We start from the raw sequence: 13,568 nt of genomic DNA on the forward strand, positions 1-13,568 counted from the left end.
CTTGCAGTGTTTTTGGTGGAGTAGTAAGTTTTATGAAAAACAGGAACTCCAGTCTTGCTGAGGCATTTCCATTCGGTTCTCTGATATCAGCACTATGTTAGATGACAAAATCAGAGAGAGGGAAGGCTGGAAAGGACCTCAGGAGATCAGTTAGTGCATTCAATTTGCTTTTTTCCCCTGAAGTGTAGCATTTTGCATTTGTGTTTAGTGAATGTTGTTTTTTTGATTTCTGACCATTTTCCTACTTATCCGCATTGCTTTGAATTTTGATACTTTCCTGAAGTCCTTGGAACCTTCTCATATGGAACCATCTTTAAGCACAAGTGTGCTCTACGTGCCATCATCCAATAATCAGTTAAAATACTGAAAAGCATCAGGACTGTAGTAACCATTCTGGCTGCTTTTTATACAACGTTTGCATGTTCCAAATGTAGCAGCCTGGAAATATTTCTGAAAGAAAGATTTTATGCAACAGTGTTGTTAGCACATTGCTCAGTCCCTGATAACAATCTCTGGTCATGTTGCTCTCATTGCACAGTAACTCACCTCTCTTCCATTCTCCATTATTTAGTGACCACACAGAGATGCTACAGGAAGCAATGCCTCTAATTTGAGCTCTGCTTTGTACTTCAGGGTTTTGTGAACAAGGCCCGCATGTTCTAAAAATTATACTGATGTTGACAGTGTGACAAAAACCACACTATGGAAACAATTCAGTACAGGCTGAATGATCGTGTGTTCGTGCTGTGGGCTGGAAGGAGAGCATCCACTCTGTATGTCTACAGAATGACATAATGGCTGGGTGACAGCACTGTTTTAGAGAGGTGGCTTGCCACCCAGTGATTACAAGAAAACATAAGCACTCATTCATAAGGTCTAAACCACAATTTTTCTTCTGGAAGTGCTTTATAAATGTAAGATCACCACTGATGTGTAACACACCGAGGGTGGCCGTAGTACTTGGAAGCACCACAGAGAGATTTCAGGCGGTGGTCAGGGAAGGCTGTAAGTGGTCGCTGGTGTTAATTGTGTAGGAGGTGGTGACCTGAGTTTGAACGTGGTCAGGACATTAGAGCTAAATCTCATCCTGCCCCTGTGTGAAAATACCACTGTTAGGAGCTTGGCTTTCCATGTAATTCCAGAGGCACATGTGAGAGCACCGAGCAGATCTGAACAAGAAGGGAAAAGGGTGATTTATTTGATCTGCAAGGTTTCTTTTAGCGTCCTGAGGGTTTTAGTTCTTTTCTGGCCAAGCAGTTGAACCATCAGAGGTATTTAGCTTGCAGGACATTTCAAGATCACAGTCTGAAATAGGTTAAGTGCTTTTGAAGTCTAGATTTTCTTTATGACTGTGTGTTATTTCACAATATAACTTTCAGTGAAGCACTTGACCATTTCTGTCAGTCCAGCCTGAAATTTATTTTTAGATATGTGTTATAGTTAGATAATTAGTTCTTTATACTAACGTCACAATGTGCAGTGGAATCATCTAGTGGATAAGGTAATTGAAGAGGGAGACAGGGCATGATTATTTCTTTCTGTTTGAGAAGTCTTTGGAGAATTTTTAGCAATTAAAAAACCACATTTCCTAAATACTAAATATTATTCTTAGATTGTTTCATAAGTGATCCAGAAGAAAGAGGTGGGTGAGCTAATTTTAAGTTAGCTTTTGGATAGAGAGCAGTGTTGTGGGAGAGAATCAAGTGCAACCACCTTTGTCTCAATGGGAGCAGATAGTGTTTCCCTAAGGCTGTATTATGGAGACATTGTCAAAGACCTTCTGTGGCACATAGAGATTTTTTTTTTTTATCTTTGGGAAAAAATGGCCGTTAGTAAGGAGTAGAAAATCTTCATGTGAAAGAAAAGACCCTCAGCATTAAAATGAAATGGCAGGCAGACAGCAAGCTGAAAGATTGATAGTTACAGATGTCCCAGAACATACTATATAGGTCAATAGTTACTGTCTTTTCAGCAATCTCTTCTGAGTGAAGACTATTGTTACCTCTGCAGGAAGCCACTTGTCTGCCCTCTTGACACTAATTTAATAAAGTTCCCTTGTTAGCACATAAATAACACTGACAAGACGAGTAGTCACTGATACACTGTATGCAGCTTCCAGTGTGTTTCTAGGGCTGGCTGAGGACTTACACAAATTTCACTCTGAGTTCTCTCAGAAGATAGAGAAAAAGATTCTGAAAATGTGAAATTAAAGCTTTAATAGAACAAAAGTACAACCCATGAAGTTAAAGATTGAGAAAAAGAGGAACTAGAAGAACAAAATAAGAAAAATGAAGAAATGGTAGGGATCATGGAGCTGCTTTTATGACATGGATGAATTGCATTTTCTTTCTTTTTTTCTTCTTTACAACATAAATTTTTTAATATAGAACACTGTATTATCTTGTTCTGGGTAGTTGTGGGTTGCTGGGGTTTTAACATTTAAATTACTATTGTTAATGACTTGTGCAGTGATCCTGTCAAGATTTCAAGCTTTCTGGGTCGGGAGCAGTTCAAACCTCAAACAGCAGTTATGTAAAGAAAATACAAAAAGCTCAGATATTCCAGTTTTAGGAGCATGAGAGTTAAACAGAAGTTCTGAAATTAAAAATCTTGTAACATTATTCTCAAGAATTAACTAGAGCTTCTGGCCAAAATCCAAATGGATGGTGATGTTCTGCCTGTAACTTTCCCTTATAGTTTCAACTTAACCTGATCTTTTGTCTCGCTTTATGTAAAGTGCTATGTAGTGTCTTGGTAGCTCATGCTGGAAGCAGGTGCACTTTAGCAGTTGATTAATATATTTATGCAAGTCTCTCCACACACTAGAGTAATTTGGAATAAAAGTCAGACTGGAAAAGCAGTATGTTATTACCTTGAAGGCATCGTGTATGCATGCCCTCTGTGGGCCTGGTTATCATGTATATCATGGAGTTACAGCCTGAAGAGACAGGAGTAAGGTAGTGCTGAGCTGAGCCCTATTATCCCATCCATCCTGAGTCATATTTGTAGCTAGTATTTGTGGCATTGAGTACTTATGAAGCACTTTACATCTTCAAAATGCTGAACAAACATTAACAAATAGTTCTGGCTGAGGTTTGGTGAGTCATGGTTGGTGCTGTCTGACTCATATGATAGCAGTAACAGCAATAATAAACAAGTAAGGAGTGACTGACTTTGAAATTTATAGGGAAATGTTGCACACTAGGCTATGGAAGGATGATACTGCATTTTTATCACTTGTACTTAGTAAACTGCAATTTAAGTCCAATAGTTAATAAAATTGCGTTTAGCAGGACTGAAGTGATACCCAAGTGCTTGTATCGTTTTCCTCTGACATTACTTCTCCCTTGTGTAGATTATGCTGCATGTATTAGGTATACTAGTGCAATAGTATAATAACACAGCAGCCAGGATTCTTTCACGGTGAAATATGACCTTTTATATTACCTTGGGAAAATAAATTACCCTTCCTTGTCTTCGTTTTCCTCTATTCCGATTCCAACTCTTAAAGGCATGGGCAGTCTCTTAAAACATGTCTAGTTTTCATCACAGTGGTTCCTAACACTGAAACTGTTTGTGCTACTTTTTAATATAAAAGTACCACTAACTGGTACTTGGGTCTTCAGGCGAGAGCAGCCTTTTTGGGGGAAGCTGCAGCAGTTATGTTCAGTATTAGTCTGGCAGTAGCGATATGAGGTGGCAGTCCTTCAGCTTGGCTGATCCAGCTCAAAAGCCTGTGCAGCCTCCATGAGGTGAGAGCGAGCAGCAGTTTCCGTGAAATGGTGGGCACTGGTTAGCCTGGCTAAAGGAGAACTGTGGAAAATGGTAAGATCCTTAAAACAGTCAGTGGCCCAGTCTCAAGGAAGTGATCATAAGGCACGTGTACTTTTTCTAAAAGTAGAAATTCTGGAGGGTGTAATAACCTTTAAAACACCTAATGCTAATGCTTACAAATGTGCCAGAGAGAAAACACTCTTCATTAGTTTTAGCTGTAGCATTTCAGAAAAAAAAATAAAATTAAGTGGTAATGACACCTGGGAAAAAAATGAGTTAAAGCGAGTGTTGAAAGGTTGTATTATTTTGATTTTAGTGGAACATTGATATATTTCATACAAGTTTCTCAGTGATTAGTTAAGAAGGCATTGATGTATGGCTGATACCTAAAAAAGCATAGCAAGAGGACCGAATGTCTTACAGTGAAGTTTTGAAGCAGTGTGTCGGTCTGCAGGTGTCACACAGTCTTACTCAGAATAAAAAAGAAAGGCTAACAGAGGTTGTATCTCCATCTATATTTTGTAACCAACCCTTCCAGCCAGTTTATTTTACACTTCCTCTTGCTAATGAAGGTATTGGTTTTGTATGGTTTATGCTCTCCTTGCATGAGCTCAGGACTGCAAAATTTTGTGTGTTTCTGTGCTTGGTTCCACTGACCGCAACTGGTCCCCAAGGGCGCAAAGAGCAAGAACGACAGAAACAGCAAAACAAGTTTACATCAGATCTCCAAACTGTTTCCTCCCAGTTAGTGTGGCAAACTCCGGAGATTAAACCATTCATCTCTTCCTTTTTTTTTTTTTTTTCCTTTTCACCTACGTGTTTTTTGTTTTGTTTTGTTTTTTTCTTTTCTTTTTTTTCCTTTTCACATTTTCCAAACTAGCAAGCGTGGAGGCAAGGCACATCAAGGCAGAGATGGGGAGTGAAAGAGCCCTTGTGCTGGACAGGCTAGCAAGCAACGTGGCAAAGCGAAAAAGCTCAATGCCTCAGAAATTTATTGGTAAGAACAAAAAACCTTTTCATGTGCAACAGCTAAATATGTGCAAGTTGTTAACCTGTAGTACAATGCCTCTGCTTATTTTAAATATCCTTCTCAAGTTTATAATCTAATACAAAAGAATATAAATAAAGTAACTTTGATTATTCTGACATGGGTTTAGTGATTTGTTGTAGGGGCTTGATTGAAATAAAAAGAATATATTCTGTTAGATACTTAAACTGAATGGAAGCTACTATTGTGCTTTTTGTCTATTTGTGTAGGCAATTTACAAATACATTTTTATGAGCTTCCATGTGTTGTTTTCTGTACCTGTGCATTTGAAATGTTCTCTGCTAGGTCCTTTACAGGAAAAGAACAGGAAGGCTTCATGCTGTTAAGAGCTGAGAGCTCTTTCTAGTCAGCAGGAGCTGAAGATACTTGCAGGATGCATGTGTGGAATAAGGCCTAAAGACAGAAAAGGATTGGATTTCTGTTAGTCATCCTGCTGAATTTGAATATGATTTAAAAATATCAAATCCTTTCTTGTGGTAATTTAAGCAACAAGGTGTTTCCATAGCATTTTCTTTGCATTTAATTTTATATGATCAGAGTTTTGCATGCTGGGGATCTTAAATACTAGTTCAGCAGGTTCTGTGTTTGCAGCAAATGCCTGATCCTCTCGGCTAGTCTTATTTCATTAACTTGCCTTTTAAGAAAATAAAAGGCAACTCTTGTGTCCCGAGTACAGACCTTAGTCAGCAATTCTGTATTATTAGTACCAGTAATGCAGTAATGCCTGATTTGTTATATTCTCTACGGTTATATGAAGTACTGAGTTCTTATTTTTCTTAATAGAAACTTTACCTTCAGCCAGGGGGCCTGTGTGGTGGCTGATGTTCACACACATGACTGGGGAGGGGAGAAGCGTGGGGCTGAGGGTGCAGGCAGGATCAGCTGCCGTCAGACTGACCCACCTGGCAGAGGGATGTTCTGAGGAGCTGTTCTCGAACGTCTGGGGCTAAGGGCCAAGCTTAGGTAAGGGTATGGTGCTAAATCCAGAGATAGATATATATATATAGAGATAGATATAAAAGCAACTTAATTTTTGAAGGTAATGTAGCTCTTACGGGATTTGGTGGGTAGCACTGGACTTTCAGCTATGAAAACCGGTAACTTTTCTTTAGATATCTTACTATAGCTTTAAAAAGGTCACTTTTTTATACAGGAAAGTTAACACCAGCACACTCTATCTGAGTGCCTTCGGGTACTTAATATTGAAACTGTTGACTATGTGACTTAGACATTACATGTCGTGCTGTGATTCAAAAAGTAATACTAATGCAAATGTTTTTGAAAATCTTTAGCTTCCCTTTTTTTTAGCACTGAGACCAGCTTTACCCTATCTTGTTGTACAATTGCTACCAATTCAATCTCTATGTATTTTCTTAAACATAACCTGCAGCAGGTTGCAACCTGCTTGAAGTTAAGTACTAGTGTTTTTCTGATTTGTTTTACCAGCGTACTAGTTACCGTACGGAAAAGATCCTTGTTTGATTTGTGATTGAGCTCAGCAATGTGGTCTGCTGATGGCATGAACTGGTGCTGCATCATGCAAGGGGTTCTGTGGAGAAGCTGGAGGACCCAGGGCAGTTCACCTCAAAGAACAAAATAACTGTTTTCTGAAGCTTGCTGGTTTTTCTAGAACCTACGCGATTGGCATGTTCTTGTTAAGTAATATGTGAAAAAATTGGTCCCTTTTATCCCTGGGAAGTATGTTGGCGAGAGCAGTCTGTCCGACCTTGATTTGACTTCTGTGACTTTCTGAACGCTATGCGTAGGAGTGCAAATCTGCCAGGACAGCTTTGCGATTTCTTGGGAAACGGTGCTCTCAGAACGGGTGCTGAGTTTTCATTTTGTCAGGAAGAAGGGATAGAGAAGTATACTAACAAGGCATCTTTGTTTGGCTCATTTTTGTGAATGAAGTCTATTGATCAGAAAAAAAAAAATCCCTTTATTATTATTTGAGGGCTCTACAGAGGTTCATACAAGCACCAGGAGTCTCACCCAGGCTATTTTGCACATTTTCGTTGTCAGTAGCTACCTCATGTGCACAAGTCTGAAGTCTCAAATGAGGACACAAATCAGCAGGCCATATACTTGACTCTTAACCTCTGCACTAGGCCCCTCTTCAAAGCCTTCTCCTGCAAAGAGTTTGTCCTCAGCTTTTCCTTCAGTTATGAAGGAACAAGGATTTAAGTGGAAGTTTATGATTTTGTGTTTTCTATTTTGCTGTGGATTTCTGTTTGCATGTATATGGGCCAAAGTTACAAACCCTGGCTTTTTGTACTTCCTTGTTTGATTAGTGAACAGATAGTTAGCAAAAAAAAAAAATAAATTAAAAATAGCCCAGCAGAGCAGATCAGTACCTGTGCTGGTGGTACTTCACTGCTGTACAAAACACTCAGGGGGCTGTATCTTCAGTCAAAGCGCAGTCAATGCATTTCTGCCAGTTTACACCAGCTGAGCATCTTGACCCACAGACTTCTATTTCTTCCTTTTTAAAAACAAGTTCTCCCTGAAACTGGGAGTAAAAAATATATTTCTTATAGTGGTAAAAGTGCTCGTGCGGTTCTGACACAGTCGCAAACACCATTGTCCCTCTTTGTGTGCAAAGTCAAGTGAGAAATGACTGCTTTGGTTAGCACAGTGGCAGGAAACAGGCTCACTCCCTCTTTCCAGTGTCCACACCTCATCAGGTTGCAAAAATCTACGTACATTTCAGAGTAAGTGAAGCAGCACTGAGCAGCACATGAGTATGTGTCATACGCTATGGCTCGTGTGTGAATTCTGAAGGGGAAAGATTTTGCATTGCACTGAGGCAAACAAATGAAGAAAAAAAAAAAAAAAGAGGAAAGATGCTCTGCTAACCAGTGGCTGTTTTGTACGTGAATACTAAAGAACCTGTAAGTTTAATTCAAAGGTTTTTGGTAACTTTGTGGTGCTTTGCCTGGTGCAAACAGTAGCTTAACTCAGAATAATTTATTACATTGTCCTGCTGGCTACAGCAACAGAACATCAACTGCTTTTGGCACAGTCCATCTTACTCATCCCTCAGTCCCCATATACTCCTCTCCCTTTTTCTAAACCCTTGATACCAACTTTCTCCTGACTGCTGTTGTCATTTTTGGGTGAAGCACTGATCTGGCTTTTTTGGCTCTTTCCATGGAAAGGTTTGCTGTATTTAAGGGGAAACAATCAAGAGTGCCCCTGCTCTGCCTCCATTCAGCTTGGTTGTGATGTAGTGCTATAGCTTGATGTTCTGGGTATCTGATTAGCACTTTCTGTGGTGCTTTCAGGCAGATTCAGCCTACCTAAATATAGGGATCTTACTGAGGAATTAAAATCAGACGTGTGCTTGCCTTGGGGTGCCTGCTGAGACAGTTGGGGGTGGGAGGAGAGAGAGAAGCCATTCTTTATGTAAAGCCTTTTCCTCCCAAAGTATCTTAGAAATGTCGCGGTCTGGTTTACAGCCTGATTTCTTGCCCTCTTGTAGAAGGCTGCATCTGATGTGCCGTGGCCTTTTAAAAGAGCATGGCAACGTGACACGTTAATGTCTGTCAGAAGAGCCTGTGGGTATTTGCATTTCATTTGGTGGAACTGGTAATTTAAGGGAGGCAGAATGGGTTATTGCGGGGATTTTAAAAAGCCACCAGGATGGTGGAATAGCAGAACACTGCGAGAGCCTCAGTGATCATACGTTAGGTTTTTGAAGTCTTACCTTATAACAGTGAAGCCTAACCCAAAATTTGTAGGGAATCCTGTCTCTCTTTGCTTTTGTTGCCTTTTTTTAAATTTCAAACTTGTTCACATCTTTTTCACTTGCCTGGAGCTGGGTTTATGAGTCATACAAATGTGCTATATCGCTTTGTTTCCTTCTGTGTGAAGCTGGATAGCAAGTTTTGTTGAGGGTTGGAAGCAGTTACACTCTTGTGGTTCGCTAACCTTTTTGAGTGTTTTATAAGAGAAACGTGAGCTCCTGGTTTTCTGCCTCTGCAGTGAAACCTAATGAGTTTCATATACATTGAGTCATGGTGTTGACAGGTGACTGATAAACATCTGCACTATTCAAGTTACTGTAACTAAAAGATTAGTGGATCTGATGTTTGCAAGTCACTCGCACATGAAACATTTGGTCTGGTCCATTTTTTTTTTTTTTAAAAGCTATGAACAATTGTCTGTTTTCTGTAACCACAGAATTCAGTTACTTTTTTTCTACACATTCACCAAAAGAGTGACTTTAGTCCTTTTGGGGTGCAGTTGTATTTCTTCCTTGCACCTGACATGGGGAAAACTTGTTGCAGTGTTCTGCCCAGCCCACCTTCCACTGCCTTAGTTCTTGCTAGAAAAGGTGTGAGCAGAATTTCAGGTACACTCTCTTCGTTCTCCTCCTGTTCTGTCTAGGCTAGAGTTTTCAAGGCCCCACCGTGCAGAGAGAGGAGCGCATTTCACTCCTCTTTCACTAGCTCCCTGTCAAGTGACCCTAAATATGTTCTTCTATACATCTATACACAGCTGCCAGCGTTCGATTATCTGAAAACCTGTGTAAAGTTCAAAGAAACCAGGCTTAGTGCGGAGAAAGCTGTAGTTGGCAGAGGACAGTGGGGAAAATTGACTTCAGTGGCCGAGGATGTATAAAAGAGGATTCTATCAGACGGGTAAAAACAGTGAAGAGTGTATTCAATCTTGGCCGGCACTTGTCTTCACTTTTTCTGTCCGAGAGGGGTATGCTTCTCGGAGGACAAGTCAAACACAAAAGGTCGCAGTCTTGGTACCAAAAATGGAGTATTTTGGTTCATTATCAATTAGCTCTTTTACAAATATTTTCATTAATGATTATTTACCTTTTTCCAGAAAAAAGATGAGAGAAGTTAATCTATAGAAGCTTTGATAATATTCTCCCCCTTAAATCCCAGAATAATTAAAAAAAATTAATGACGATTTGTCCAGTAAGTATCCTCACCACTTCCTCTATTAATTTTTTTTTGTTTCCAAGCTTGAGCTTTAAAAAAACCAACAAACCCTCCCCCCCGCCCCCCCACCACTTGTGTATATGAACAGCCTCTTTCAGCAGAGAACATTTCATGCCTCTATTTTCCAGTCACTACTGCCATTTAGAAAAGGCATCATGAAGTTTAAATCCTTCTTTGCACACCCAGGTAATTTAATCTCTCTCCTCTCTTGCAGGTGAGAAGCGACATAATTTTGATGTTAATTATAATTCAAGTTTCATGTACGAAAAGGAAAGTGACGTAATGCAAGGACGCATGATGGACCAGGCCATAAACAATGCCATCACCTACCTCGGGGCGGAAGCCTTGCGCCCTCTTGTGCAGACGCCGCCAGCTCCCACCTCTGAAATGGTCCCCGTCATCAGCAGTCTGTACCCCATCCCGCTGACCCGCGCCGACGTGTCCAACGGCACCTCGCAGGATGCAGAGAAGAGCCACCCCCACCTAAGGGACAAAAGCCTGTCTTCTGACAGAGGCCTCTCCCCAAACAACAGTGGCCAAGACTCCACAGACACTGACAGCAACCACGAGGAGCGGCAGAATCCCACCTTCCACCAAAGCCCGATGATCGCCGCTCAGGCCCGCAACGGCCTCCAGTCCTTCAAGGATTTCCCGAGGCCATACGACATAATCAAGCCACCTGCCATATGCCCCCGCGATGCCTTCAAGGTCATCAACAAGGAAGGGGAAGCCATCGGGGTCTACCGGTGTGACCATTGCCGTGTTCTCTTTTTGGATTATGTGATGTTCACCATCCACATGGGCTGCCACGGGTTCCGCGATCCCTTCGAGTGCAACGTCTGCGGGTACAGAAGCCACGACCGATACGAATTTTCCTCACACATAGCGCGAGGAGAGCACCGAGTAGTGCTCAAATAACAGGACCGGGTTTCCGACAGCAAATCTTTGGTTTAGATTGGAGGGGAGGCTTGTTTGTTTGTTTTTGAATTAGTATAAAGAAAAGTTCTTGAGTATTTTTCTATGCCAGTTTTTGAATGAGTGTCACAGGGAGGTGACACCTTTTAAAATTTTTCTTTACAAATAATTCAGTGTTCTGTAGCATCTATGCCTAGCTGCTGTGGTGAGCAGTACTGTATAAAATACTAGGAGCTGAGACCGATTTTTATATGAACTTTTATTTTTGTGAAAATTAAGAGCCATTTAAGATGGTTTTTTTTATTTTTTAATGTGCATTTGGGTTTAGAATGTATGCTTTAACTCAGCGCAAAAGGTTTTTACGCCCTGCTGCCAGTTTCCCTGCTCGGTCAGATGTATAGTCAGAATTATATAGGAGGAGTTTTCTCTAGCTGTTACGTGCCGGGTGGTCTTCAAATGCCTAATCACCGAAACAGGGAGAACGCGTGTCTGGGAGGGATTATTAATTCCTCTTTAAAGGTTTTCCCCTAAGTCTTAAAGAGCATGTGGCCCCACCACACTTTCATTTTTCTTACCCCTCTGTTCACTTTCTTTAAAGTCACTCCCACATGTCTCTTACTCAGTAATAGCAAAATAAGAAATGAGACCTATTTTGGTGTTGGGGTTTTTTAACTGTATGCGTTTTTGGGATACCCAGTTGAGGTCATCGGTTGGCTCGTCCATGCGGTCTGGGGGAAATCCTGATTTTTCACTGATGGAAAGTCCTCCTTTCTGATGGGTGCCAAAAGCCAGGACGAAACTGTGCTGCTCACTGTGCCCCTGCCTTGCTCCTGCTCAGCTCCAGCAGCAGAACTGGTGGCCGTGCTGTCCAGCCTGCGGCCAGCCCTGGCACTCAACATCCCTGCGGACGGCAGGACGCCTTGGGCTCAGAGCGGGAGTCACCCTGTCCTGGCAGCAAACACCGTGAGAATCTGCATACATGAATGTGTGGGAGCTGACAGCTCAATCACGCTGTCTGGTTTTATGTGGGGATATCCCTCGGAGTGAAATGTGCTGTTTTGCAAAATGAGTATTTACCATTACTTTGAAGCTGGTTTTTAAAATAGTTCTTTTAATCTGATCATTGCTCTGCAGCTGTATTATTAGTCACTGTGCTGAAGATATGAATTTGATAACAGTTTTGCTGAGTGAATGTTTATTCTTTGCAAAGTATTTTTGTATAATGTAGAGTTAGGTGTGTTCTGATGGACTTTTTTGCATCCATTGTACGGTTTGATACCTACGTTGCTTTTGTACTTTTTCAGCGTTGCTGTGCCAATATCCGTGGTGATCCATCCATTTCCACGAGGGAAGGTTGGACCACAGAGACAAGGCTCAAGAAATAATGAATTTCATTCCTCCCTCTGGCCTGGGCTCACTTTTTTGGCTCAAATACTTTCTGCCTCCCTGGGTTTTAAGGTTAAAAAAAATAATTGTATTAATTTTCCCCAATAATGGTACGTCTGAAGAAAGATAAATTAGTCTGCAGGGTGCTTGAGTAGCTGAAGAAGTGCTAGACCCTACATCTTGCTTATCGTTCGGGGTAAGGAGAACTATTTTCCTGCCTTGTGTGACGTCCTGTGCGTAGTTATAAACTAGGTTTAGGGTCTTTTCCAATAACCGGTTTCCCATCATGAGGCACGTGATGAATTCATCTTCCCCGATGAATTGTCACGCTGTGACAGCCAGGCTGCGGTTCCAACCAGGGCTTAATGTGACTGCTGGAGGATTGCGGCCAGCAGGCTGGACTGGGAAAGGCTTCAGCCAATTCCATAGCTCCATCCCTCCTGCTGCATTTTCGGGGGGAAGCACCCGCGTTACACGCACACCGTGGCTGCTGAATGTGCTCCTCAGGGTTCCGCAGAAACGAAGAAGATGACGCATAATAAAACGTAACTTGTCATTTGCACAGGAAGCTCCTCAGCTCGCCGAACGTGTGGCACGCAGCACTGCCGCTGGCTTTCTCACGCCGCCACCGAATCCTTGAAAACACTCTGCAGATTACTGTCCCGCTCCTCACTTCCCGCCAGGCAGGGCCTCGGCCACCTACCCTTGCTTCCCAGATAAGGTGAGCATCCAACCGTGAGGAATGCTGCCAGGTTTTTGAAGGGAAGGAGGGATGGGTTTGGAGTGCCTGGCCCAGATGGCACCGTTTTCCCACTGCTGCCAGGGCAGAGTCAGGATTTCGAGGCGGACTGAACCGAAAGAAGTTCCCTGTGCTGTCTGGCATTGACAAGCCATAACCTCCTGGAGGTTATCGTTGAGCAGTCGTGTGTTGTGGAATTTCAACCCGGTCTTTTATTAAAATGTAGATATATTTTTATGAGTACCGTTGATCCGCTGTGTGATGCTCGTTGAGCGTGTGCCTGCGCCTCCCTGAAGCAGGGCCAGAGCCTGCCTGAGCCGTGGCCTGGGAGCGGGCCTGGAGCGCTAGGCTCGGCGCTCGGATCAGCCCCTCGGCATCTTCCCTTCACGGCAGGGACCGCTCTGGCACAGCCCACCGGGTCCCACAGCGCTGTCCCAGGGGCCGGGACCCTCCCTTAGGGGCCAAGCCCAAGCCCCGGCGTGGGAGGCAGGGAGCCCGTGGGGCTGCGTGCAGCCTTGGGCAGGTCTCTGAGCTCCAGGAGCTTTGCGAATCGCTTCTTCTGGGCAAACAGAGGGGCAAAATCTGCCGGTAGTTGCTGTGAGCCTGATTTATTCTGCTCCTGCTTTGGTTTTCTTGGTATGAAACAAATTTCTGCTCAGACCATTCTCTTTGACCACGCTCCAGCCAGCTGTTTCATCTGTCTCCGCTTGGTTTCTTTCTCTGCTGATGAATTATACCAAAACAGCAG

At 42.5% G+C, this 13,568-nt stretch overlaps 1 protein-coding gene across 10 annotated transcripts in view; it reads left to right on the forward strand.

The window, feature by feature from the left end:
• IKZF3 (IKAROS family zinc finger 3) overlaps positions 1 to 13,568 on the forward strand; it is a 40,342-nt gene that overhangs the window by 24,866 nt on the left and 1,908 nt on the right. For 3 of the 10 annotated variants that reach the window (XM_037411032.1, XM_037411034.1, XM_037411036.1), the window contains 3 exons: positions 4,655 to 4,771; positions 9,995 to 10,625; positions 12,000 to 13,510. In XM_037411032.1, the coding sequence (XP_037266929.1) occupies positions 4,655 to 4,771; positions 9,995 to 10,625; positions 12,000 to 12,189 (938 nt within the window). In that variant the 3' untranslated portion in view covers positions 12,190 to 13,510. Of the gene's footprint in view, positions 1 to 4,654; positions 4,772 to 9,994; positions 13,511 to 13,568 lie in introns of those variants that run through there. The other 7 variants (XM_037411029.1, XM_037411028.1, XR_005107956.1 and 4 more) reach the window with 6 other exon arrangements.

Source organism: Falco rusticolus, chromosome 18 (assembly GCF_015220075.1).
Source record: "Falco rusticolus isolate bFalRus1 chromosome 18, bFalRus1.pri, whole genome shotgun sequence".
Taxonomy (NCBI): domain Eukaryota; kingdom Metazoa; phylum Chordata; class Aves; order Falconiformes; family Falconidae; genus Falco; species Falco rusticolus.